This window comes from Oreochromis niloticus, linkage group LG18, assembly GCF_001858045.2.
Source record: "Oreochromis niloticus isolate F11D_XX linkage group LG18, O_niloticus_UMD_NMBU, whole genome shotgun sequence".
In the NCBI taxonomy this organism is placed as follows: domain Eukaryota; kingdom Metazoa; phylum Chordata; class Actinopteri; order Cichliformes; family Cichlidae; genus Oreochromis; species Oreochromis niloticus.
The window spans coordinates 22,484,259-22,512,250 of NC_031982.2; the positions used below are offsets into that span (position 1 = coordinate 22,484,259).

Here is a 27,992-nt window from a genome sequence, read left to right on the forward strand (position 1 = left end):
AACAAGGTAAACAAAATGTAGCCAAAACATTAATTCAATAAATACAAAACAGTGGTTGAAATTTAACTGGGAAATTGAATAGATTAAGATGTACGGAATGAAGACAAAGCTTACATCTCCTGAACTGGATCATCAAAGAAGCAAATACTGAAATGCTATTGCAAAGTTCAACTTATCTACAACACTGTTACAGTCCCAAAAGTGGATGAGCTGTGCAAAGGAAAGCCGTTATCAACAACTCAAGCTTTCCGCTGGATGTGGAAAAATACAGAGACACAAAAGTGCAGCAGGAATGTGAGGAATGTGAAGGATTTGTCTGCTTACTTGAGACCTCGTGGCTCATGGCTTTATAAATACCTTATGGTTCATTAAATCAGGCACTTTTTTTGCTGGACAGAGTCTGGATACGTTAAGCTGTGAGGTGCACATCTGTGAAGTCTTTGTTTTTTGCTTTTGTAAGATGACAGTGGTATATCAAAGTATCATCTGTGAAATTTTAACAAAATAGGACAAATCTTTACAGTTTTTAAGTGGCAGAAAGTGCTTCTCAAGATTGTAAGAGTGTGCATCAGAGTCACCGTCAGCCATTAGTAATTCAGGATCTGCACATCAAACAGGTCACACACTCCCTCGTTGTCATCCAGGTTGAAGCTGTAGTCTATACCTGAATTTGGAGAAAGGAATCAGTGCGAAAATGAAAAGATAGCACCCACACTGAACACAGATTCCAGCTGTTGATGATTTAGGACTTAGATCTGGATGTGAAAGGTAAGGCCCAGAGTTCAGAATTGGCCCGACAAAGACATTAATCCAGCCCACTGCACTGCTGTGTGAAGGCAGTGCAACGGGCAAACATTTGAAGGAAGGCAAACATTTACACTTTCATACGTTTTACAGCTCCTCCTACTTAAAGCCCTCTCCCATAGCCACTCTATACCAAAGTATTTAATAGATAAACAATTAAATAACAATTTATATTCCCGTTTAAAATTCCTGTTTTTTCGTAGTCTACTATAGAATTTTTCCTTTTCTTAATTAACAAAAATGTTTTGAACAATGAGCTACCAGAACTTTTTCTGTACTTTTACACTTTTATTTCTGAGTTTAAGCCCAAAGAGTCGCGCTGTCAGAGCAGCATTTCTTCTTCAGACTGAAGAAGTGGATGACTTGGATGACTGATGAAATATTTCTCCCACTGAAACCACTACGTCCAGGAGAACAGAAGCAACTTTTTGGGAAATGTTAATATGCCAAATTAAGGTGTTAAATATGTCAAATAACAGACCTGCTAAGCATCAGGATGTTAGCATTAACTCAGGATCATCTGTTAATCATCATCTGAATGTCTTCTCTTTGACCTCCAGTCATTAAAATGGACACATTAGTGGTGCCTAAGGTCTCAAAGGTAAAACCAGAGAGCTTTATAACAGAGTTACAGGTCTCAGTTTATCTGAAATAGGGCTGTATGGAGGTCTACATGCAGGTGGACTACCTCCAGTAGTTAGGGGTAAGTGTGCCCCCAGTTAGACAGCATTACAGAAAATTGGGACAATGAATAGAAGCCAAGCAATGCACTGCTGTGGAGGGGTTAGCAGCAATATATATTTAAGCGTAGATACTGAATGTAGTTAAAAACAGGTGCTGTGATGCTTACCATCAGTGGACATGAGTTCATCAATCAGGTCAACAGCTCCTACAAAGAAAATTAAAAACATGTTTCTATTCCACTGTGGTGTTAAACGTTCACTGTTCTGGACCATTTGTAGCATATCTGTAAACAATTCATTCCTTTCCTCTCACCAGTCTATCTCCCACTGGAAGAAAAAACATTAAATAAAGGCATGCTTAGACCTAAGAGCGTCAACTGAATCAGAACTGAAACAAATGTGAAGTAAACACATTAAATTGCGCATGGCTCCAGTGCTGGATGCAATTAAGGAAAAAGACTCTTCTGATTTTATTCAAATCCCTGGGCCTCACCCTCTTGGTTATCCTTCATGTGGTCTTCAGTGGCACTGAGCTTCAGTAGGCTGCTCACGTCCAGAACAGACTGGAACTCCTGGTCCACCAGGTCCATCTCCTGCTGCTCCAACCCCATCACTGGTCGACCGTGACAGACTGCAGACAGAGTGAGGAGTCGAAACAAGGTCACTTAACCACATAATGAAGGATTACGTTATCTGGAGGCAGAAAACAACAAATGTTGGAATGTGCACTTTTTTAGTTTAATGTAAGAGTTCGAAAAACATGATTACCACCACTCTCATTTGTCCAGTAAATAAGAAGTTAAAGACAAAAGGCTGTTAATTTATTAATGTTCAAGAGGTCATGCCTGAAAAGAATCCTAAACATGGCCCACTTTAAATCTGAATCATTTTTAGCCAACTCATTCTTAATGTTAAAAAAAACAAAAAAAACAACACACCCAACACTATGCACTGACTTCTCATCTACACGCCACTGTGCAAAAACATACCATAAGCTTTCATTTTACAGATTCCAAGTGTTTCCAAATGTTGAGTAAGTAAAAATCATTCAGTGAAAAGTCTTGTGATTTTGTTGGGGCAATTCCTCATTTTTTTATTTTCTGGAAGGAAGGTTCAGACTGGGTTTCGCTTTGACACTCTTCTATTTTTAGTGCAACTCTGACTCATCCTATATAAAACTTAGAGCTGTCAATCTGTCAGATATACTGGAAGTCTTCTTTACAGAAAAAAAAAAATTGTCCAAGCTTTTGTCTTGATGCAGGAACAGGCTTAAACAGGGTGTCCAGCATCTAGGTTTCCTGTTAATTATGTCATCTATGCAGTTCCCATAGATGGATGCCCTATAGAACTATAGAAACAAAGAACTTGTGATCTTTTAAAGTGACAAATATATTTCTTTTTCACTCTAGGCTGATGCTGATGTGAATCTGTGTTCTTTAGTTTTTTAATAAAGCCACATATACATATGCAATGATTAGCCACATTAAAACCAGTTTAGTGCATGGCACTTCACTGCATCACAATGCTGATGCAATGCTGACGCAATTCTGATGGGGGGAAACTGGCATCAACGTGGATGTTACAAGCACCACCCACCTAATACTGTTATAACCCTTCTACACAGCTTAACAGGTTGCCCACAGGTTGCATGGAACCCAGTCTCAGCATTACAGAGATGCACAAAAACAAGTCAAATTAAGGGAGCGCCTACAGGACCCACTGCAGACATCCTGGTGCCGGACACCACAGGATAACTTTAGAGGTCCTGTGACCATACTCAGAGGGGCCAGAGCTGTTTTGCACAAGTGTATTTTTCCACAGTATTAGGCAGGTGGTGAGGCAACTTTTAAGCAATGTAAACAAGTTGTCAAGTAGCTGCCATTGGGAGAAATTTGATATCTTGTGACTCATTTAGGTGGAGAATGTTATTTCAGAGACTCTGGTAAAGAAAAATGAAACTGTCCCATAGTAACAGCACTTTGAGGTTATTGAAGATCAGGTTTTCTGTGCAAAATTCTGTTCATACTCTCCTAGTTTATATTTTTTTCACAAGCTACACGAAATTGACCCATTTCTTTGCAGATTTCTGTGCATACTGACAGTACAGCTTTTCTAAGACTTTAGATTCTTTTCTTATGGCCTAGATCTCGTTCATTTAACTCTAAAAGTCAGCTTGCTAAGAGAGGGAACATAATTACTGACAGCAGTTTTATTTTTTGTTTCAAGATATTAGCACTGTATAGTATTACAGAAGGAAGTAGCAACTAATAACTTCTGCTGTTCTAGCATGTCAAGACTCTACAACAGCTAATACTTCTAAGTCAGCTGATAAAAGGCAATACTTTTAAAACAATAATCAATCACATTTACATAATCAATTTCAGTGTTGTCCATGGACAGTGACACATTTTCATAATTTTGCAAATCAATCAAAATCTGATTAAAGTGCAGACTTTTTGGTTTCTTTAAAGGGTTTTAAGAAAAGCATCAACTATTTTGTAATTGCAGCTATTTTAATACACAAGCTCCACATTCAGTGGCTCAGTCACTGGACAACTGACTGACAAGCAGTTTCCTGTCAAGTGAGGCTTGTTTCCATGTAACTTCACAATAAAATATTTATGACTTCCATGTTGATGTGTGTGTGGTTTACTGGAAGGTGAGTCTGTCTGGACTGTGTCTGTAGGCACAGGGTTAGTGCAGTGCAGTTAAACAACCAGGAGATCCTCTGACATTTTTATAAGACTGACAGGCCAATCATTTTGCATTCCAGTGCTGTTGACAAACAGCTCATTGTCACCTTTATAACCAGATACTAAAAAGTAAATAGCAAATTGAGAATTTTACACAGTGAATTACAAGAATTACATTTACCTCTATGTACCAATAAAAATAATGATAGTGCAAGTTTTTCTTCACCGTGAAAGTTATGGTGTGGATTTGGTAATGTCTGGTATTGCTAAGGAACTATTTTAGAATAAATGCCAGCAAAGGCTGCACAGTACCGGTTGCAGTAATGTGCCAAGAAGTGTTGCAATGCATCCGGCCATGACCAGACATGACTATGTGAACATCAAAAATACCGGAAGTGAAATCCTTAAATGAAGAAGGAGGCACTTTTGACTGCTGCTGAGGGGTCACTACAGAGGACAGATCCGCACGTTTTATTCTGACACAGATTTCACGCCGGATGCCCTTACTGATACAACCCTCCCATTTATCCAGACTTGTGACTGGCACTCCCAGTACACAGGCCTGGGGCCCCCTGAGGCTTAAATACATTAAATCAAGTGTTATAAATCAGGAACACACATGTTCTATAAGAAACTCCATGGGCCATGCTCAGCTGTAACTCGAGGCCAGTTTATACCACCTTCACATTATATCTAAAATATTTTATCAGTTTCTTTCTTTAAGCCAACATGCATGGGATTTATAACTATACATTTATAGTTATCATCCATAACAATTTGGCACTACAGAAAAAAGAGGAAAGTAAACTCCATTGTTAAAAGCAGTTAAATGAAGTGCAGTGCTTAGACATCAAATGTAACAGCAAAAGCACCCATCACTCATAGTAGATCTGTTTAACATCGACAGTGTGTCTTCTTAAAAGAAAAAACACACTATCATGTGTGTTAAGGACACATTCATTCTTTTAAGAATATAAGGTAATATTTATTACCCTAGTGCAGTGGTTTTCACATTTGCTCGTGAGTGTGTGTGTGTACTCTGACACCGAAAAACTGAAACCTTATATTGCACCACAAATTGGTTGACTATAAAATTAGTAAAAACTGTTCCAAAAAACCCCCAAAAGAACCAAACAACAACAAAAAACTGAACATCAGAAGGTAAACCTAGTTTTTCTGAATTACTCACTATGTCAGAAGTTTCTTCTGAGGGCACTTTAAATTTCACAAATGACTCAAGTTGTAGAAGTTTTTCTTGACTGTAGATGCAAAATTTTTATTACAAATGTGTTCACCGCAGCCTTTTTAGCAGGCAGTAAAACTCTGTGGTGGTTTTGTTGAAGAACTTCAACAGCATTAAAATTCTCATACCCTAAAGCCCATCCTTACCCATCTGCACGTCAGGAGGGGTGGCCGACGGAGTCAGCACATCATCATGTTCTGGCAGCACCATCTGGTGGTCTGAGCAGAGAGACTCCTGGCTGCAGCAGGAGGTGGTGTTGGTGTTGGAAGTGGAAACTGAAAGAGGGAATCTCTGCAGGCTCGCAGGGGTGCTGGGTGGAGTTGGCATCTGACAGATGTCATCGGTGGGGGGTACAGAGAAGACCACAGGCACTCTGGAATCTGAATCTCTGTTGATGAGCACGACCTGAATGGGAGCAGAGTGGCTGCGCAGGTTCACCTGGTACTTCTTTTGACCACTCTGACCCTTAAAAACAGCAGCGTGTCATTAAGTATGTCATTTAATAAAGCAGTTATATAGTTGATCTTTTTTTTAAGAATATTTAAAACTGATCACATGATCACAAGGATATGAAATAAGATGTTTTGCAGTGACAAACACAGAAAACTATCAGATAAATGTGTAGTGTTTTTAAAGGTTTGCACTGTTTAGTTTCCGTGCAACTTTACAGTTTTACTGTTTACCATCACAGCAATATCTAGATGCAGCAGACATCTGTCTTCTGTAAAACAAGGACACTAACAGCAAACAGAGCCCACTCACAAAATTACAGACTAGCTGATTGATGTTAGAGCACACATAGGCCATTATGTACAAAACAAAAAGCCAAATGTTACGAGGATCCTGCAGCTCACTCACAAGCTTTTATCCACCTGTAATAAAATCTGCTAGATAAAGCCTGCGTTGTGTCTGGCGTCTCCTCTCATTAAAGCAGAGTCAAATAAAACAGTACATTTCTATACACGCAAAGCAATACTACCATTTCTGGCAGTGGCACCTCCAGCTGAGTCCCAGCAGGAGCCACGACAGCAAGAAGGGTTTCTCCACTAAAAGCGCTGCAGATGTCTTCATGCGTCACAAATTTATATGTGTAGAAGTGTTAAAGAAGCCAGATTACTGTTGGAAGGAAATGGAGACAATAAACTTGAAAAACAAGACTGTGAGCATTGTGCAAATCGGGATTAGCCTGGATGTGATTTCACTGCTTGACAATGGCAATTATATTTATAATCCCTGCTTTATAGTGTTTTCTCTGATCAATAGGCAAACAATGTTAAAAGGATCAGAGAGGGATTTGGTGTCTCTGAACAGAGTAAATTGGGCCTTAAGAGAACTAGAATTACAAACTATGCAGAACACCAATACAAAAAACACCCAGTGACATTTCACAGGAAAGCAAAGCATGCCCTACTAACAGATATTTTACTCGTTTAATATGAAAAAAATGAGTTAATATTTGGTTGTTTTACAAAAGTCTATTTTACAAAGTCTTAAAATGAAAAACATATGCCAACATATGAAAGTAAAGGCAAAGTGATGACATGAGATGCACAAAAGCAATGTCTCCAAGTGAAGTAAAGAAAAACATTTACTTCAAAAATGTAGTCATAAAAAGGATATGTGTTGAGAACGGGATCATGGTTCAAGTGCTTGATGTTCTCCTCCAGCCAGGCCTTCTGGTTGTCCAGCTCTTTCTCTTGGGCTTCCAGCTCAGCAATTTGGGCCTTTAAGACGTTTACCTGCTCCAAAACCTCCTCAGTTTGGCTGGCTATGTTCTCGCCCCTTAAGATAAATGTATAGGATAAGGATGTTTTCTCAGCATTTGCTCCATCTGCTTCATTTTCAATTGTGTGTTTATCTTTAAATTAATGTAAGCACCGACTCTGCATGCATTTTTAAATCTACAGAAACATTAAAATAATAAGAACTTTTTAAAATAGTAAACATTATGTTTCACACCTCCACTGGATTACATTCTTGTTTTTCTTCTCAATTAGCCCCACCCCTTCCAGTACATTGGTGATATCATATATCCTCCTCTTCTGCTTCACTGCCAAGCTGTCTGCAGCCTGTTAATTCAGACAGACATATCAACATCACATCCATAATTCCATATAAGCTGTTCGTTTATAGCATCTTGAGATAAACACTTGCAGGTCAGTCATAGATACCAGGAAGTTTCTGCAGGAAATGCTTCATTGGTGAAGCCAAGAAATAGGGAATTTGGCAAATTAAGCTGCACAAAATAACAAATCAAACTCCTTGGCAGAAGAAGCCAGTTATACAATACCAGAGGCGAAGGGAGGAGGGAAAGGGCTGAGGAACCTGCTGTGTAAACATTGCCCAAGTTTGGCGGGCAAGAAGAGAGGGAAAACTCTACCAATGATAAAAAAAAAATAACTAAATAAATAAACAGCTGCAGTAATTAAAGCTTCAAGTAGATCAGAGATTGATACAGGCAGTTAACATGACACAGAAGTCTCAAAGGAGAGCACTGGAGTGTGAAAGCCATTTACAAATTTCACTAGATGCCCAATACATAAGGACATTGCTAGTGGGGAAATTGAATAGATGAAATCAATTACATATATAAACCTGACTGGAAAAAACTTGATTTAGGTACCGCATTTTTATATGTTACTGCAGGATCCCACAGGGAGTCAACTGATATCTGCTAGGTCTCAGGAGCATAAAGACAGGTAGGCAGAATTTCAAGAGTTAAGTCTTAGTCTTCTCTTTTAAAAGAAGATGATTCCTATTTCATCTTATAGCCCATGGACATATGGACCTGGTGACACTGGGTCACAGGATAATGCCATGTTTAATCATAATGCAAAAAGACTGGGGATCAGGGTGCCACTCTGGTAACAATGGCATCTCCCCAGTGGCTCTTTAAAAGTAGGTTTCAAGGGAGTCTGCTATTAAACTTATTAAGTGTATTTTAGTGCAATTCAATTAGACCTGATTTAGCATTAAAGAAAGGATAAAATGATAAAACATATGAAATACAATGAGTAGCTTATTCTCTGTCAACTCATACTCTAAAAATATTTTTTTCTTTTTAATGAAGAAAAAAAACCCCTTTTGAGTATCAGTGGAACTATAAAAGAGGAGTCCGGGTAATGGCGGCTTGCTAGTCCACCTGTTAAACAAATCAGTATACCTGACTGGACCCGTAATAACCGACAGCCCTTTGTTCGCATCTGTTGTATTAATGTTGTCAGTGGAAAACACCACTTAATGCTCCCCCCAAAACAACCCCCAAAACCCGTCGTCTCCGTTTTACTGACCACTTTCAAATCAAGAACCCCGTCCTTGGCTTCTTGGAGCAGGCTGACAAACTTAATGGTGAGGAGCCCCAAACTTTTCTCATGGCGACTCGGTGTCGAGCGTGCGGTCTCAGTCGTCTCAAACTCCATCTTCTTTTTATAAAAGAAACCCTTACTTGTTTTTACTCAGCCACCTACGTTTTAATGCGAATAACGATAATTTCTTTAAGTTAGCAGATAACGTCGGTTCCCTTAACGGGACGACAGCAGCACCTGAAGGGTTTTTAAATGAACGGACGTTACGTTAGGGTCCTGTTGCCATGGCAACCCATTTGCGGCTCGTGCCACGGTCGACCCCCACCGCCGAGCTCGTGCCAACTAAGTCCCGCCTCCCCGCACATCAAACATCACTGACCAATCGGTACGATTAGTATTGGTATGGAAGCCCATAGCAGCCAGAAATATAGGTTAACATTTTTTTAATTAATTAAAAAAAACATATAAGATATAATATTTTATTGAGCTATTCTACTTCTTTAAATTATTTTGTTATAGGTCGTGTTTAATTTTAGCTTTCCTAACATGGATTTCATACCATCTAAGTATATCTTATCATATTTTGGTAAAATTCCCAAACACTATATTCAAATTAACTTTTTTTATGTTTACTTGATAAGGCACAGTAACTTAACATTCTTGTCATTTTTTTTTTTTTAATGGGGAAAAATCAACTAATCCTAACAACTAATCCTATATACAGGATTATATATAGCACCTATATAACAAAAATTACAAAAATGTTTGGACATCTGTGCCATCACAGTGAAGTGACTTAAATCTCATGATCCCATGGGTTTTTTTTGTCATTCACAACTGAGACATGTTGTTTTATAATGACAAGTTCTAATGACAAGTTTTATAAGTTCTAGCTTATTTTGAGTTTGATGGACGGCAGCAACATATCCCAAAAAGGACAGCACTAGGACAATAGAAGGCTGAAAAAAAAAATGATTAAAAAAAAGAGAGAGAGAGAAGCCAAAGGACCATTTTACTAATTAACTAGCAACAGGTCAGTAATATGACTGGGTATAAGAAGAGAGGCGTTATTTTTTCTATTATGACAACAATATGGCTTTATGAGATGTGCAAATAATTGCATTCTGTAATTGTTTACATTCATCACAGCATCCAAACATTTTGAAATTAAGGTTGTATTTCTTAATTTTAAATGAAAGGAAAACCTCTGAATTAATTTCTGTCTATCCGCCCTTCATGAGCTATCTTGGGGCAGTTAGACCACAAAGCTGTAATTTAATAACCATTTCAGCCTTAAATAAAACTGCAGGTTTTCATAACGCAGTGACATAACATTAAAGCAGTCAGTTTTGTGCTTTCCTGTGTTTACTTGGAACTGGAGTAGTTATGATTGTTCTCAATGTAACTCTGTATGTAAGAACACAATTTAGCTTCTTTCTATCTGAAATAACCACAAACTGTTAAATCATTATGTCTCATTAGCCTTTTGTGGTCTCTGGTTAGAAACAGAAAACAAAAATAAGATTAAAGAAGAATTTATTGAATAAATAATACAGAACTAAAATAGAACTTATTCTAAAACAAAAATACAAAAAAAAAAACTTTATTTGTTAAAAATCTTTTAGTACACTGCTGAGACGTTTCATTTTCTCTTCCATGATTCTCTTGTTAGTTTCTGTCTCCTCCAGGAGCTGCCGCATCTCCTCCTCCACTTCAAATACCTGAGGAAGAAGCACACACAGACAACCTCAGCAGCAGAAACACAAACTGCTTTTCAAAACATCTGTATGTTAACTAGCATTTTATTATTATTTTATTATTTGGGTAAAATGCAATTAAAACCAGGCTATGACCAGAGCACACATTGGCAACATATGACCAGAGGGCTAGAACTGGCCGCTGAACCATCTCAACCCGGCCCTGGGTGTCTTAAAAGGAAAAATAAACAATCCAACAACAAAAAAAGGAAATGGCATATTTTATGTATCAATTTTATCTATTATGTATATTTTATATTGAGATGAATAAGTGTAATACGTCTGTAAATGGTAAATGGCCTGTATTTGTATAGCGCTTTACTTAGTCCCAATGGACCCCAAAGCGCTTTACACTACATTCACACACATTCACACACTGGTGATGGTAAGCTACATTGTAGCCACAGCTGCCCTGGGGCGCACTGACAGAGGCGAGGCTGCCAGACACTGGCGCCACCACCAGTAGGCAACGGGTGAAGTGTCTTGCCCAAGGACACAACGTCCGAGACTGTCCGGGACTGAAACCGGCAACCTTCCGATTACAAGATAAACTGCCAACTCTTGAGCCACAATCGCCCCCAATAATACCATTTTAGTAAGACTCCAAATGAATGTGTGCCACACAAACAACCCTTTTCTGTGAACTACAGCCTTTTTTAATCATATTTTTCTTTACTTTAAAACATTTTCCTTGTCATTTTTTTTTAATCTAAGTTGTCACAATCACTTTTATTTTGTCAAGGAAAAGTGATAAATGTCATCAACTGTTGCATAACAACAAACTGTTACAGTATGTGAAGAATTTCAGTTTTTCAGTGACTGAATCTTCCCCATAATTTATAACGAATTATGAATCCAACAGTGAAGCAAGCGACTAAAGTCTGTTATGAAATGCTTCTGTTGCAGCCTCTCTTACACCTTATTTTTGAACTGTCGCAGAGGAGGCGAACCAACACCTGCGTTCTCCTTTCTCATACCAGGACACAGACACACAACAGACTTTCTTTCTTCCACTTTGGAGAAAAAAACATTTGTGGGAAAGCTGCCCACATTTTACCTTCTGATTGGCCTCTTCTATCTTTTGTTGTTTTTCATTAGCGAGTCGCAGAAGCTCAGCTTGATGGGCAGCCTGGACGGACTCCAGCTGTCGACGGAAAGCATCGTCCACGTAGTGTAATTTCTCTAGTGCAGCTCTGCGGAACAGACCAACACAAACACGACAGGTTGCGTAAGGAGTGGTACTTTGGATGCTCTCCAAATGCTGCCTTGGGGAAAATACATGTCTGCGTTTTTGAAGGTGAAGGGCCACAGGTATAAAGTACTAACACAGGAAGTGCAGCCTTATGTGATCATTTATTTACAACAAAAGCATTCACGTTGCCTTGCTTTATGGGGAAAAGACTCAAACACTTTCCTAATCCTGATATGACATCTGAGACTTTTTAAGTATCATAACATTACAGTTTCAGAAGGGCTTTGTTAAAAACTACTTCTTACTGGTGCAAAATCTACAAAGCTATATATCATCTTTCTCGACTTAAAAAAAAAAAACACAACAACACTGCTGTCCTTCAGGCTTTAGTAAATATGCAGAGCTCTTCTGACTTCTTCCCAGCAGGCAGGCAAACATCAAACACACAACAATCAATGATAGAAACCAAAGAACAGCACTCTAGACACCAAGAAAGGCACATAAAATGCATTTCAACATGCCTGACCCAAGAGAGTGAACCAGCAGCAGTGCAAAAGTATCACTGAAAGTCCCTGATAAGGGCAGTCTCTGAACAACAGGGAGAGAATAACTTGATATTTAACATACCTGTGTGCTTCTGTTGCCTTTTCTCTTTCTTCCAGCAGTAAGCGCTCCCTGGAATCAAAGTTCTCCTTCATACGCTTCACCTGGCTCTCCAACCGAGTGAGCAAGTCTGCCTTCTCCTGCCACTTCTTAGTGGATTCACTAAAAAGATGAAAGACACAAAGCATAAAACATACTGGTTTCAGAAACAGCTTAAAACTTTAATGTCTGATCATCTTCGGGTCAGCAGTAGCAGCACTAACATTGGAACTTGTTTGATTTAAACACAATTGTTACCCTAAAATGTCAAAAAGTACTCTGCGTAAAGCAGGCCCTTTTCCTTTTTGTGGTTATCCTGGGGTACTTGCCTGTAAACTCTTTTGACCTGCTCGAGCTCTGCCTCCTTGTCTTCCAGCTGCTGCTTCAGTTCTTCCTTGCGCAGGCTCAGATGTTCCACTCGCTCTTTCAGTTCAGCCTGCTGGGTTGTTTCCTCCTCCAGCTGCTCTTGAAGCCTCTTCTGAGCCTTTGCTGCCTCCTCCTTCAGCCTTCGGATCTGATCATCACGCTCCTGCAAGGACTACAAAGCAGTGCCTGATAATGAGAAACTGCATGATAATATGAATCAATGCATAAATGATTACAAAGCACAACAGTGACGGTTAAAACTCAAAAGTTTTGTTTTGTTGTTGTTTTGTTTCGAGTTCGAGCCCTCTGACTTGAGTAATACAAGTTATCAACCTACCTCTTTGAGTCTGCGAATGGTTTCTGTCTGGTCGTCCATGATTTTGGCTTTGATTCTGAGAGTATCATTGTCCTTCTCATTCTGTTTCCTTTGAGCCTCCAACTCAGCACTCAGCACCTCTAACCTGGCCTCTAGACGACCACGGTCCTGAGCCAAAGACGCTCCTGGAAAAGAATAACCCATCAAAATGTCACTTTAATTCTCTATGTAAACACATATGGAAGACAAAAATGTTAAGAGAGAAATAAATAAAGCTGGCCTGGTGTTTTCTGATTGTGGATCTGGGCTATAACCACTAGATGGCAGACTTTTACCTGATAAAAATTTAAATCAGCACGTACTATATTGAGGCTCTTTTTAAATTACCTCTAAGGTGGAATCTCCAAAATTTTACGAGTTAAGCACAAGTCAGTGCATTAGACTGGCTCCAGGGAGGACCCGCACCACTGAATGCCAATAAACAGCTAAAACTGCATTATCAGCTTTTTCTGTGCACTGTAGGGCAGACTCAAGGTGCAAAACAAGTACTCTCCAGGATTTTTCCCACCTTGCTGAGCGAGCTCCTGGCCCCAAATCTTCCTCTCTGCCCTGAGGCCGTCTATCACCGACTCCTGAGCCGTGAGCTGAGACAACAGTCTAGCCTTATCTTTCTTAAGCAACTCTAGCTGCAGGCCAAGACGCCGGTCCTGTCCTACCTCTGCTTCCAAGGAATGCAGACGGCTCTGGCAGATAGAGACAGACAGTATTAATGATCAATGGCCATCTGTCATGGATGGCAGATGGGAAGACAGCTGGACCATTCAGTATTCATGATGTCTCAAAGTAGTCAATCTCCTACAGGACCAGGGTTAACATGTTTTTGAAAAGGCAGTGACTGATGAATCTGTGCCCATGGAAGTCATATTTCAATATTTTAAATCCTGCAATCTCGGCTCAAATCCAGTTGAAATGCTGGAATAAAAATCACCCACATTTCACTCTCTTACTGCAGTGCTGCACACCTTTAGATCAGTGACAGCGTCTCTCTTGGCTTTGATGAGCTCAGAGATGCGGCTCTTCTGTTCTTTGACCATAGCAGTGAGCTCCTGCACTAGAGAGCCTGATTTCCTCTCCCTCTCCTGGGACTGGGCCAGGGTTGCCTTGAGCTCCATCAGCTCTGCAGTCATCTGATCACACGCCTCCTTTACCTACAGAAAAAAGTGAGAGTGTGGAACTGAATGTGAATAAGAAATCTTGGGAGTTAACCAAAGCGAAGGTCCGAGCATTACCTGACACCTTAATCGGTCAGAACAGTTTCAGAGCCATGGCTTTACAGAAACACGTGGCCAGCAATAGCTTTTTCACACTTTTCTCAAAGGTCAAAAGTTTGGGTGACTAAGAGCAGAAATTTGTCCAAGCAGTAGCAATCAAAAATGAGATTACATTTTTGAACATTTTGAATTGATTCGAGCCCAATCCTTTTGTAAGCTTCTTTCCGTGTGGCAATCAAAGACTACTTGTCCAGAGGCAAAAGATCCTAATTCAATACCAGTTTTCCCCATCGTGCTGAAAAAAAACATCAGCCAAGTCTCTCCCAACTGGGTGAAATCAAGTTCAATCATTTCACTTTTTAGCGTTCAAAGTAATCATTTATCAGCTGGACTGCTCAGAGATTGTAGTGTAAAATTCAGGGCAACATTACAGTGATTATAGGCCATCTGGATGGCAGGGGTCCATCTTTTAGCAGACCTCAGAGAAGCGAGCAGCCTCGATGGTTAGCGCCATGCGGAACTCATCCTCCAGAGCAGTGTACTGTTTCCTGCCCTCTGCCAGCTTCTCCTGCAGCTCCGCCTCCTTGTGGCTGTGCCTCTCTTCCACTGATGCCACTTCCTTCGCCACAGCATCACGAAAATCTGCCCCACCGGGTTGTAACCGCAGCTCTAGCTGTTTTCTGTAGGAAGAATGAAGCAAACGAGGATAAGGCATTAGCCTCTTTAAATGGCGACTGCGTCCTCAACAGAAACTCTAAAGGGATGTAACTGCTTATTGTAATCTGTTTTTGCATTTGCATCCAATATTTAATTTAGATGCAAATTTCTAAATTAAACAACATTAAGTATTAGAACCCCTTAAAACTTGGCATTAAATCAGGTACCTTGGGGGGTTCGTGACAAATAAGCAATAATAAAACTTTTCCAGACTTCTAAGCATTTCATAATATTTCAAAATTTATGAGAAAATGTTGAATTTATCTAGGATCACACTGCTCATAAGAAGCAACTCTTTTACAGAAATGGTTTCCACGGCATCTAAAGATGAACTTTATATTTAGCAGGGGTTCTTCTTCTTAGATGTACCTGTGCTCTTGTTCCCTGGCTGCCAGCAGTTCATGCAGCTGCTGCAGTTTGTCTTTGTGCTGTCGTACCGACGCTCTCTGGATGTCCAACTCTCTCTTCAGAGCTGCTGCCTTGTTCTGCAGCTCCTGTTGCCTTTTTATCTGAGGAAGGTCAGCACATGTTTTATACCAGCCTGTCAGAGCTGAATGACCTCTCTGTGCTGAATCCTTTTATCTTTCTGAATGTATTCACTCCAGACTGGATCAGTGAACTAATGCGTTGTTACAATCAAAAATTAGAGCGATAAGAGGAGCTCAGCGGCAGGTAATCGAATGTAGCAGAAGCAGTGTGATAAACTTGCTTTGACGGGAGAAAAACTGTATGTCGAGCATCGATTAGCACCGCCTGACTGAATATACCTTATCTTTATCAACATGATGTGTTCTAGGGGAAATAAGCGAACATCTGTACCTCTTCAGCCTGCTGGTGAGCCCTAAGCGCCTCTCCGTGGGAAATGCTTTCCTCCAGTCTATGCAGTGAAGTTTTGTGCTGCTCCTCACAGCTGCGGGCCTGCTCCAGCTGCTGGGTTAGGGATCGACACCTCCCCTCCATCTCCTCAACACGAGCCTGCAGCTCAGAGTGCCCCGATCGCTCTTTCAGCAGCAATTCTTTCAGCCTGGACGGGGAGAAAAATACGATAAGGGTGTCCAAGAGCAGCCGCAGTAATACCCTGAATTTCTCTTTTCACTTTATATAGAAATTGGTACCAGAAAGCACTCCCCAATTCTGTGATGCCCTTGGCTGTCCTTCCATAGTGTCAAATATGTGATAGCTTTTGAAATTGAAGAACTCTAACGCTATAGTATAGTCAAAATCTTATCTCATGGGAGAGACAATGGAAGTAGGAATGGAAATGAGGCACACAGGGGACAACTAAGAAACTACAAAACAGTAGAAGCAGCTCACGCACAGTAGTCCACTATTAAAATGTGCTTTGATGAGTCACTGTAATCTGTCTCTCACTGAGCATAGACGGCAACAGTAACAGCCGTGTTCAGTGTCATTAGAAAGTGACAGTTAAGATTGATTTGTGTAATACTGCTGACATATGCGCGTCATCGGGCCTCTAATTACAACCATAATGCAGATTTATCTAAGCAGGATGTGGTGCCAGCGAAGACCGTACAGAGCAGAAGTAAAATGGCCTGGTGGCAGCAGAGATAGGAATATTTAATCAAAGCCTCTGGAAATTTAAATGTTAGGTATATAATCAGGATGGCTGCGTCGCTTAATGATCTTTATACTAAATAGCTTTATTATCGCAGACAACTGCAGGCATACTTGAAAGGCTTTTGGTGTAATGGAGCCAAAATGTGAGCATGATTTCTAAAGAGACTATGGCACCGTGATAGTGAGAAATTTTAATGGTGGGATGGATACTCATTGTTCAACAATGAGACAGGCAGCAGGCCTTGGTCTCAAGAGAGCCAATACAAAAGATGAAGAGAGTAGAAACAGATGAGGATCTATTATGAAGCTGACAACTAAAATCCACAGAGAAGAGTTCAATTATTGCTTTTTTTATTTTCAGCATGATATCTGCTTTAGAGCTGCCTAACGGATTCAAGTGGAGGTTTGTGATGAGAGGCGCCCACAGTAAATGTGCCTCCCTCTTACCTGTCTGTAGTGTGCAGGGCCATGCTCTGAAGGTCCTTTTCCTCGCTGACCTTGGTCTGCAGGCACTTGAGCTCCTCTGTTAGCTTCCTCACAGCTTGTTCTGCCTTCCAGCGTCTTTCCCGTTCCTGGTCACGCTCCTCAACAATCGTCTGAGCAGAACACATACACAAAGCATGAATTCCCAGAGTAAAAACACACTGAACGTTTAAAAAAAAAAAGGTGTCATTATTTTTTCTTTAAGTTGAAATACCGATTTCTTCTTACAGCTCAAGTGTTTTTTGCAGTTTTATTCAAAGCATCTCGTTGTTTTTGTAGGAACAATGAAAACAACATTGAGGATTTTTACCCCCCTGTATAAACAAGTGAGTATCCCCCAAAAAATATTATTAGGAATAAAAGATATTTCCACCATTTTTCTCTCGTGTTACATCTGCTTTGAGGATAAATCCAATATTAGGAATTACTGCACAAATTTGGGATGCATGGGATACGTGCCAGAAACAAAAGCTTGTGCTATCCAAAAAAACATTAAAGAAAAACTACCGTCTGCCAATAAACATGGAGGACATGACACTGCCTTTTTTTTCTTTTTTTTGTTAATAATATGCTCTGAACGGGCTGATCAAATAAAAGAGTTGTTTGGCCACGGTGGCAGCAGATATGCTCGATGCATATGAATCACAGTTTTTCAGGAAGAGACCCTGAAAGAGTCTGTGAATTATGACTGTAGAAAAATTATGACTAGTGTTGCTTTGCTGCCTCGGGATTGGGGAGTTTGCAGGAATTGATTGAACTGTGAATTCTGCTTGAAGATAACAGATGAGCGTTTGTCCAAAAGTTGAAGTAAAAGTGGACCCGTCAGCAGGATAAAGAATGGCAGACAAAGAACAAGAAGCACAGATTTAAATCATTTCAGATGTTGGGGGCATTTGAAGCAGACAGTACAAGTATGAAAAATCATTAATCTCTTGCAATAGAATGAATTTTACATGGAGGCTGTCAAATAATATCAGCAAACTAATGTAAGAGACTTGTAGAGAACTACATGAAATGCGTACAAGAAGTTTGTTCTGTTACTTTGACAGAAGAACGTTGGATTTGTTGATATTTTTGTTGAATAAATGATTGAAAAAAATAGAAACTTTCTTTGTGGAAGAAAGGAATCGAATGTTTACTTATCAAAACAAAAGGCCAAGAGTTTCATTAAATGTACTGAAATAAAATAACCAGACAGATGTTGGACTACTGGCTTGAATTCTATTTTGCGCGTAAATTTAAAAAATGTTACCAAGAAGAAGTTATTGACGTCACAAAGATAAAGTCAAGGTTACTGAAACAAAGCGCTCAGAAACAAAGAGCAAAACATGAAAAACCTTCTGTTTACTGTGGTCCATTTTCTGCTGTCACCTTCTGGAAGCATTATCCATTTATTCTATTCTTGCATTTTTTTGTTTACACAAATGTTTCTGAAAACACACCAATTTACTCTCTTTTTGAATGGGGACAGAACCGTTTCTATTTTACAGTCACTCAATAAAAACAGAAGCAGCTAGGTGACCCGTCCATCGTGTACCCTGTAGGTTTCCTCCTCCTCAGTGGATCTGGTTTTCATATCGCCTGACGCCTTAGCTGCTCTCAAAGGTCCTTTCCGTGTTGGCCTCACTGCCTCTGCACTCCCTGTGCTGCCAGCCTTCGTCCTGGATCCGACGGCAGACTTTGAAGCCCTCCGTTTAGGATTCTCCTGATCACTGCACATAAAACAAATCACAAGTATTGAACGGGCTGTAAAATTGATTCTAAACAACCCTCCAGCTAATGTCTGGCTAAACAAAGGTCAAAGCAGAAAATTTACTGAGTTTTATAGGGAAGCAAAGTCTGAACTACTTTTGAATTTTGAAGTAATATTTTAAAATAACCTTTTTTTGATGAGGGCTATTGTGAGATTGCTTAAGTTAAATTTCTGAATCTTAAGCACATGTCATTAGTGGTTGATGAAGTAAGATGAGGGGGCTGACCAGAGAAGCGTGGCCATTAATCATGTGAGTGAGGTGCCGGCGGTAATTTCTAAAAGAGAGGAGGAAAGTCTATAACATATCATCTCTCTGAGGAAAATTTATCACCCACTCTCAAGTGGGAGGTAAAAGGATTTTCCCTAATCAAGATACCTGATGATATTAAGTTGATGCATGATGAACAATATGGAAATACCCATTGCTGCATATTGTTTGGTGAATGTATGAATGCGATTATCATTGCTTAGAGGCACACGCTCTGATTTTGATGTAGTGCCCACCAGTGCTGAAAATGTCTTCACATAGTTTAGGTTCATTAAGTTTTAGGCTTTGCTGAGTTGGATCTCAGCTGCTATCACAAAATCAGGGAGTCCAGATGTAAACATGATGGCATTTCAAAGCAGCTAACATGACACCTGAAATCTCTTTTGTGTGCAGAATCACCTCTCTGATCTCTTGGTCTCCTTGGTGGTTGTCGACGATGTTACGCTGTCGTGGTATTTGGGAATTCTTGTCCGCCTCCTGTTTTCCTTCCCGCTGTCACATTCACTTTCTGAAGTGCGGTCTGTGTCCCGCTTGGCTTTCCGTACCATCACCACAGAATGGGCAGATCTTCTGGATTTATTATCTGCAGGGTTCTGGGTAAATAATAAATGCACCAACATCAGTTAACAAAAACAGAGTTTGTACAGTTTGAAACTGTGATCAGACTCTTTTCAGATGGTGGATCAAATCTGAATATACTTTTATGGGGACAAGATCCCCAACATCAGTGGCTGAAATCCTGCCCGAAACCATGATAGAGCCTCCACTGTGTTTAAAAGATAGGCTACTTACAGATGGGAGGGGTAAAAATTACAAGAATGCCTGGCTCTTTAAAAGCAAAACATAAAGAGCAGAGTGGTGATTTAGGACTTTTGCACACTACTTTATTTGGGGATAAATCACCATTTAATACCCAAACGTGTAAAAATTAATTTATGTAAAAATGACTTCAAAATATTGCCATGAATAATTTATATTGAACAAATAACTTCAAAGTGCAGTAGATTAAAAGAACATCAATTAAATTAGCATTTAGTACAACTTTTTCTTTCCCATCTTTTCCTACTTTCACTATTAAAAAAAAGCAAAAAACAAACAAAAAAAAAACAACAAGGCACATATGCGAAAAAATTAATCTTCAAAAAGGTGTGCACCTGCTGGATGAGCTGGGACATCTGGTGCTCCAGTTTCCTGATACGCTCTTCACTAACGGGGTCTCCTTTATCAGTCACAGTGGAGCGAACCGGCTGTGTGCACGGAGGTTCTGGTTGTGTGACTGGGTCTGTGATTACTTCTGAGGTAGCACTCCTCTGACGAAACTGGGTCAGCAGCTGGTCAATGCGGGGTGTGGTGAGAGGAGCATCACCTCTGACCTGCAATGGAAACTTTCACTTTTATTTCAGAGTTTCCAAATGCAAAAGGGTGGTTTAGAATTATAATATATTTGCAAGACTTCATTGCAGAGATGGAAAAGAGTTCATAATGGGAAGCAAAATGACTTCTACTGCAGTTGGTCTTCCTGTAGAAAAACAGACAGAAACTGCCATCTGGTGCAATGAATATGCAAAGCAGTATATTGTAAAACAACCAAACTTTCTTCATCCCAGTATACATAAATTCATTATGTTCCAATAATTCAGTGACAACCGGGAAATCTATTTGGCTCGATGATATTCCTCGTTGCAGCGAAGCAGACCTACATAATTAGGTCTTCTATAAGCAAAGCTGTGTAATTATGATATTTTGTCTTAAGTTAATACAAAGTGTTTGTGTGAGGTTTCTCCGGGTGAACCAGTTTCCTCCCACAGTACGAAGAAGTGCATTAATTGTTGACTTTAAATTGGACGAAAGTAAAGATATGAACGGTTGTCTGTCTTTCCTCTGATAGACTGGTGAACTGTACAGTGCATCCTGCCCTACGACAGCTGATGGGATAGATGGAATTTGTGTTTTTGCATAACTAACTGCAATGTATATTCTGCCCACAGTCTGACCACACATAGTACTTGCTTTTTTTATTTAATTTTTTCTGTGCTTATTAATCTATTATTATATTTCAGTTATTTATTTTATTTATTTGTGTGCAGTGAACCTGAAAACATTCCCACTGTGATTTGTGGTGTAAATGACAATAAAGTTCTTAGTTCTTCTTTCTTTTGTATCAGAAGCCCAGGATTTTGATACGCAGGATTTTGATAGGCAGTTAAGCATCACTCATACAGTAAGTGGAAACTGTTCTACAACTTTCTTGTTCTCATGCTTCTCACATTCTGTTGCGTTATGAAAGCTGTAAATTAATTGTTGGGAATTAACTTTATGCTCCATTTGACTTGTTTTTGCCAGTTGCAAAAAAGCAAATGTATTGCAAGAGACTTTCCGGTCAAATAAAACAGGATTTAATAACAAAAGTCCCTGAAACATGGTGAGTATATCTAAACGAATAAAAGAACTACACTGGAATTGATAGTAGCTTAGCATCAAACATTACCGCTTCATTGTGACTTGTGTCAGATGAGAGTAGGAGGTCCACGTAGTCTTCTAGACCGGGGATATCACAGAGACTACTGAGACTTTGAGGTGATGGGTTTCCCAGTCGGTTTAGGCCATCCAGAACAGAGACCTGTGGCAGTGACTGCAAAACAATCTCCCTGTAACCTGCAGTAAGACAGGAACACACGTGTATCAGAGAAACCTGTCGAGGCTAGAGCTGCCTGTTTGCCATGAGCCTCTTATTCAGTAATGCCACATCAGTGGTGCATATGACCTTCATGAAAGATCAAATAATTACTTCTGAATGAATAACCTCTGTGCGTCACCTTCATATGCACTATTGATGTACCCTATTTAATAGGTAGTGAGCACAACTTATGCAAGTATATCTACGCATACCAACAGCAAGGGTTGCAAGAGTGCCTTCTCTGATTTAACAACATGAAAAGAGATGCCTTCAACAACTAGTGCTGTGAATTAATCATTAACTGAAAGATATGGATAATGGGTGCAGAGGATCACTGAAAAGCTTTTTACATTAATGTAACTGCAGCCAATCCAATTAATGAAGAAGCGCAAATATAAGATGAACAAAGAGATTAAAAGATCACAGTCATTACTAATAGCAGCTGTCAGTTTGACTGATTTTCACTGGACTTTCATTACAGGGGGAGTTTTAAATCAGTTATTCTGCAAAATTGGAAGAAATATCTTCTAAAACTGCTGTTCATAGCTGATATGCTGGGTGCTATTATTAAAGTTTGATCCAACTGCAGTTGGAAAATATGAATAAAATTGTTTAATTTTTAAATTAATTTAAATTGATTTAAATTGTTTAAATCTTTTTTTTTTTCATTTTTGTTATACAATCTATTTTTTTCTGTAACTGGACACCATACAACAAACTTTTGCTTTTTCCAAATTCACCGAACTGCAATACTAGCATTTGATGCGGAAATGCTCGAAATAAAGTGTAATCCAAAGAAGCGATCTTTAAGACCTGGAAAAGTTACAATTCCAACTTTTCATCTCCTCTCACCCCTGCCATCAGAGACCCTGGCCTTGTTACCACAGCCAGTCTGCAGTAAATATCACATCACAGTCTTTGGTTCACCACAACAGGAAAGCTCGTTAGTGTGTATCTCCATCAATAAAGCCAACATATCATACCCCCTGGTGTCCCATCTGCACTCTAGTCTTCCGTCTTACAAAACAACGCACAAATCTGAAGTCAAGCTGACTCTGCCCAGGAGCACACAACAGAGACACAACCATAAAGCACAACTAAAAGAGTATTATTACAAAATGAACATCTTACATTAATAATAATAACAATAATAATCTTTCATAGTACTTTAGCTGATGTGATGATTTCTCACTGACTTGTGAGATTAGATGGTTGACATACCATTTAAGTGCCCTCATTATGTTTCCTCGGGTTTTTCCATTCCTTCAGTGTGTTATAGAACTTTGTTGGTACATGTTAAATGTCTGCAAAGTGTCAAAGGGAGTTTTTCTTCCACTATTCTTCTGAATTTATATCCATTCTTTGCTACTTAGCAAACACTTTGTTGACAGTACAGACTTTCATCTACATCACTATGTGATACATGCAAAATGCCTGACAAAAGGTGAATTTGGGATGTTCTTAAACAAAGAATGAACAGATGCTTTTCTTACTCAAAACAATGACCTAAGGCATTAGGAGAGATTGGACTTCTTTGTCCAAGGTGTATTTGATGTCCTATCCACTCTAGAAAACCTCCAGGGCCAACAGAGAGACACCTTCCTGCCCTCTTTGCTCTGGAAGGTGTTCCAACGAGCATCTTTTCAATAGCTGTCCAAAAGCCTTTAGAGGCAAGCACTATTGCTGGTGCCATGACAAGGTCCTCAAGGTAAATGCTTTTAGAAACACCAGAGGCAACCATCTGCTAATGACTATCACCTTTATAAGAATTGGAGAGAAATCTCGCCCCTAAGCTGAAACTGCCACCTTGGTTAAGCAGCTGAAGTTCTCAGTCCAGATTATACTATCAAAACTGCAGCCAGACGTGACCAATGTATCCACATTCACCAAGCAAGTGATTATGCTGGAAATAATAGTACTCTGGGAACATCATATGGATGAGGAAATTGAAAGCATTTCAAGTGAATGCGTGCCGAAGGTAAGGCAGGTGATCCCGCTGGCAAAAGGAGGACCATTAAATCAGCTGCCAAAACCACAGAGAGAGCAACTATGTGGCTTTAGATTACGAGGGTGGATTTGTGGACAATTCCTAGTGGGACACAAGCTGGAATCAGACTAACATCAGCTAGCGCACCCCACTGTTGTAACACCTGAAAAAGCACCCAAAAAAGCTTCCACAAGATATGTTTCATCTAGCTAACTAACATACACTTGGACAACAACGACAACACAGCATTTGTAGATATTTAAAACTTCAATATGGGACTGAATGTATGCAATATGAGTAAGCTAATTTAGTATGAATTACAGACTACAGTTTTATCACTACTTAAGTAACAAATTTACTTTGCAATAGTGAGCTCCTATTGGCAAAATAAGTCCAAAAGTCATTTCCTGTATACTGCTGGTTCCATTAAAAAACACATACACACACACAAACATTTTTTTAATGCAGAAAAAGACTGAACAAATTGCGTAAAAAATAAATATATGGAATACTGGTATATTTTTCCGCTTGAGGAGCAAATCTCACACGCACCATTAGGGCGCTGCTGTAATATAGCCATTTACATTGATGTCAGTGAAAACGGAGTATTGCTGCATTTGCTGGGCATATGTTATTACACATTCAGTGTAGCTACAGGTTCATACTAAAAATGAAAGGAACAGAAACAAATGAATTCAGAGGGAAACAGCTCAAATATGCAAGTGCAATGACTTTCAAAGCTGAGTTAATGCCCTTTTAGATAAACCATGTTTTCTATGCGTTGTAATTTAATGAAAATTCCACCCCAACAAACATAAGCTTTCTTGTTTTGTTCTCCTACATCAGGTCAGTGCATTTACACATCTGATAGGTCAACATGTACAGCTATCACATCAGTCAGCTGCTTGATACAACTGCACTCCAATACAGAACTGGTCACAGCCTCTATCAGCTGAAGTGTCTGCTGGCCTTGTGGTTCAGATAAGATATCCAATAAATATAACAAAGCTTCTGGCTTGTTTGTTGCCTCCGTTCTCTCTGCATTTTAAATCTGTATTTCTGCAATCACTGTTCACCCTCTGAATATTGTTAAGTACCAGTTTTTTGTCATAGATGTGAACAGGGCTTCTGTCTATGAGTGTTAAGGTTTCCTACCTGGTGACCTACAAACAGGGTTGTCTCTGCCATCCTGACTTAAAGTCACCTCTCTTAACCCTTGTATTCCCAGAAGGCACTGCAGGAGGTGATCAATGCTGTCCAGGTGGTTGCTATGGAGACTGAGGTGTTTCAGCTTGTACTCCGTGCCATGGAGATACAACAAGCCTAATGAAGGCATGAAGAATCGACAGCATTGAAACATCATTCACTTGTTAGCGTTCTCATTTGGGTGCAGAAAAAGAAAACACTGTTCAGGCAAAATTCAACTCACCGCTGAGATCATTTATCTGATTGTAGGACAAGTTTAATCTCGTTAAATTCACAAGCCCATTCAGTGCTGGAGTGAAGGGAGAGAACATTAACAACTGAGTGATTTTACAGCTCATAGAGCAGTGACAGCAATGTCAGGGTAAACACAAGATCCACTAATAAAGAATTATTACTTTGAGAACTCACAGAGAGCAGAGGCATTTATTATCTCTGTTAAATGGTGACTAAAGACTCACCTTCAACCTTGGTGATTAAGTTGCAGGATAAATTTAAAGTCCTCAGGGAAGTGAGGGAACTCAGACCCTCAATCTTAGAAATGCAATTGGAGGAAAGGTCTAAGTGTCGCAGGTGCCAAGCTGAGGTCAGGCCCTCGATCCTCGGGATGTGATTGCAGTGCAGATTAAGTGATGTTACAGTGGGTATCAGGGGAATATCCAGCAAGCTAGAAAGAGGGCAACAAGGTCAGATTCACAGTGGAATGTAAAACTTTTTGCAAATAAGTACATGTTCTGAAGGTAAATGTGTACCAAGTAATGACTATTATAACAATAACATGGTTAATTTATTTAATCAATTGCTTAACAGTTTACTTTAAATGATGTAAAATCTCCTCTGAAAATTCTAAAAACTGAATCCAAGTGTTCAAAACTTAGAAGGTATTCAGTTTTCAATGAAATTAAAGACAATCCTCATATTTTACTACAGAGAAAATATTCCAGATAAGCACCTCTTGTGAACGACTAAAAACGCGGCATTTATACAATATTAAATACAGTTTCTGTTGCCTAAGTGTCTCTCAGTTGACTGATTACATGTTTCTACTTGTAAATCTCTCCGTATTCACGACTTATATTCTTTACGCAAACTGTGAGAACTGAAAAGGCAATCAAACATGAAATACATGAAATCAAACTGAATAACTGGCAAGTGCTGATAGCGAATAAATTAAGAAAAGTCAAGCCCTCTGGTTACAGCTTTTCAGCTGAGAGGATAAGTTTCTGTTATTACAATATTTTGGGGTTTGGATTTTCAGTCTCTCATACACCCATCAGGCACTGTATTAGTTACACCTGTCCTCCTGCAATTTAACACAAATATTTACTCAGCCAATCACATTCCAGTAGAGCTCGAGGAAATGGAGGATGGAGTTCATACATGGTCAACAGACCTGAACAACAGACTATTGGAGATATGCTGTGGATCTGTACATCTGCAACATTTCAATATGGACCAAAATATTCACAATGAATTGCCACAATGAATTAAGAGAAAAGGCATCTTACCCTGCAATGAAAAGGTGTGCCTATTACAGTGGCTAGAAAGTTCATATTATATACAGAAGATGGGAATTTAGAACTAATTTAAAACTGATAACCACATAGCCTTTTTTTTTTTTAATTTGCACTTGTTTGTCTGCATATTGCAGGACAGTGATATTGAATTCTTGGTAGTAAAGCTTTTGTCCACCTAACATACAGTCTTTTTAAAATCTGTATTCACTAGATAATAAAGTAGATGATGCTAATAACCTATATAGGCCTTTTCCCCACAGTGCTTAACTTATCTAGGCTTTACTTTAAATAAATAAAATATCTGCGTTACTTCATTTCGCAATTCAACATTATTTACAGCATTTTCTGTCTGCACTCGCAGGAATTTATCGTCTTATTGCATCTTATCTAGAATGGTACTGATGTCAACAAAATGTTATTCATATGTTATTCACACATGTCATTCTCATACAGCAATGAGGTATAGTTTACTTTGTATGGGGAAATATTGTTCCTTATACTCCATCACGTTTATTAGCAGATTAAAATTGTAACGTAAAGCTTGTCGTGAAGTAAGTAAATATTCATGCCAGACTTAATCGGTTCGTCAGTGGTACAGAGTAGTCCCTTACTGGCTGATGTAATGTAAATTTTGATACGTTAGTTGTGAATAGGTAACTTTACCTTGTTATGTTCTTGTCAATAAGACTCAGCTCCTTGCCTGCCATAACGTCGACATGTAGCTGTCCCACCGCTACGCATAAAGTCTGCTAACTAACAAAATAAAGCAAGGAACCGCTACCGACATCAGGCTAAACACGTAGAAAACTCGCTAAAAAAAAGTCGACGAACACATCAATGACTGTAGAAAACTGTTTTCTACAGTCATTGGAACACATCCTCCGAACAATCCTGCTAAGTTACCCAGCAGGCTAGCCAAAGTTTAGCGACTACCGGCCTCAAAGGAGCCAAACTTAATATAAGCCATCAACAGAGAACAACTGCAACTTCTGAGAGAGCCCAAAAGCCGTTCGTACTTCATTTTCTAACAAAGTGTTGTAAATTTATTGTTCGTTGGAGTTCAGTTGAACTAACCGCTTCTCGCATCATACTTCCTGTTTACTAGACGTCACCTACGGGCACATCCGGGACAGCTTTCTTTGCTCCGCCCACCTCTAGAAACGTAACCTGTACCTACATGCATTATATATGATACAAAACTAGAAGCAAAGATGGCTAATTCAGTCAATGCTCCTGTAAGTTAAAGTTTAGTAAGACTATCCACAACAGTTCATGCAAGATAAACAGTACTTAACACTGCAGTTAAAAATTATAGTTAACTTTATTTTTTGGCACCAAAGCAGTCTAGGTCACCTTACAACACAAAATTAACAGACATTAAAAGACATATAAAACTAGATGATTACAGCGTATATGCCGATGAAAACATATGGATTTTGAGTTGCCATTTGAACTGTGCCATAGAGTGGCTGATGATGGTGAAGTGGTGATAAATTCCAAAGACAAAGTCCAGCACAGCTAAAGGGTTTGACACACG

General features: G+C 39.4%; 2 protein-coding genes and 1 pseudogene across 3 annotated transcripts; all 3 read right to left on the reverse strand.

The window, feature by feature from the left end:
• The window catches only part of LOC109195478 (leucine-rich repeat LGI family member 2-like), a 401,007-nt pseudogene that overhangs the window by 220,423 nt on the left and 152,592 nt on the right, over positions 1–27,992 (reverse strand).
• Positions 121–9,025, reverse strand: e2f5 (E2F transcription factor 5). Of its 2 annotated transcripts, none has more exons than XM_005476577.4 (8): positions 8,714–9,025; positions 7,383–7,492; positions 7,044–7,205; positions 6,403–6,511; positions 5,570–5,828; positions 1,981–2,118; positions 1,655–1,693; positions 121–664 (listed from the first exon to the last, which is right to left on the reverse strand). In XM_005476577.4, the coding sequence occupies exons 1-8, from the start codon at positions 8,840–8,842 to the stop codon at positions 588–590; spliced, it is 1,023 nt and encodes a 340-aa protein (XP_005476634.1). In that variant the 5' UTR covers positions 8,843–9,025; the 3' UTR covers positions 121–587. The 2 variants fall into 2 exon arrangements, with proteins under 2 accessions (XP_005476634.1, XP_005476633.1); XM_005476576.4 differs by having other exon boundaries at positions 5,570–5,888; positions 8,714–9,021.
• Positions 10,248–27,580, reverse strand: lrrcc1 (leucine rich repeat and coiled-coil centrosomal protein 1). The gene is made up of 19 exons (XM_003448549.5): positions 27,119–27,580; positions 25,400–25,605; positions 25,165–25,230; positions 24,891–25,058; positions 21,560–21,726; positions 20,226–20,444; positions 19,471–19,664; positions 18,588–18,762; positions 17,015–17,163; positions 15,809–16,013; positions 15,359–15,498; positions 14,751–14,952; positions 14,024–14,209; positions 13,570–13,744; positions 13,023–13,186; positions 12,649–12,857; positions 12,305–12,442; positions 11,543–11,678; positions 10,248–10,449 (listed from the first exon to the last, which is right to left on the reverse strand). The coding sequence occupies exons 1-19, from the start codon at positions 27,160–27,162 to the stop codon at positions 10,339–10,341; spliced, it is 3,054 nt and encodes a 1,017-aa protein (XP_003448597.1). The 5' UTR covers positions 27,163–27,580; the 3' UTR covers positions 10,248–10,338.

What these genes read in the sequence shown, in the direction of transcription:
- e2f5 (XM_005476576.4), bottom strand. Translation starts at nt 8,842, where the DNA reads ATGGAGTTTGAGACGACTGAGACCGCACGCTCGACACCGAGTCGCCAT. An exon ending in CCCTCCTGACGTGCAGATGG is followed by an intron (nt 2,119 to 5,569) that starts GTAAGGATGGGC and finishes CTCTGTCTGCAG; the next exon opens with TCTGTCACGGTCGACCAGTG. An exon ending in CATGAAGGATAACCAAGAGG is followed by an intron (nt 1,694 to 1,980) that starts GTGAGGCCCAGG and finishes TTTTCTTTGTAG; the next exon opens with GAGCTGTTGACCTGATTGAT.
- lrrcc1 (XM_003448549.5), bottom strand. Translation starts at nt 27,162, where the DNA reads ATGGCAGGCAAGGAGCTGAGTCTTATTGACAAGAACATAACAAG. An exon ending in CTTAATCACCAAGGTTGAAG is followed by an intron (nt 25,231 to 25,399) that starts GTGAGTCTTTAG and finishes CCTTCACTCCAG; the next exon opens with CACTGAATGGGCTTGTGAAT. An exon ending in AGGAGGAGGAAACCTACAGG is followed by an intron (nt 17,164 to 18,587) that starts GTACACGATGGA and finishes TGTTCTGCTCAG; the next exon opens with ACGATTGTTGAGGAGCGTGA.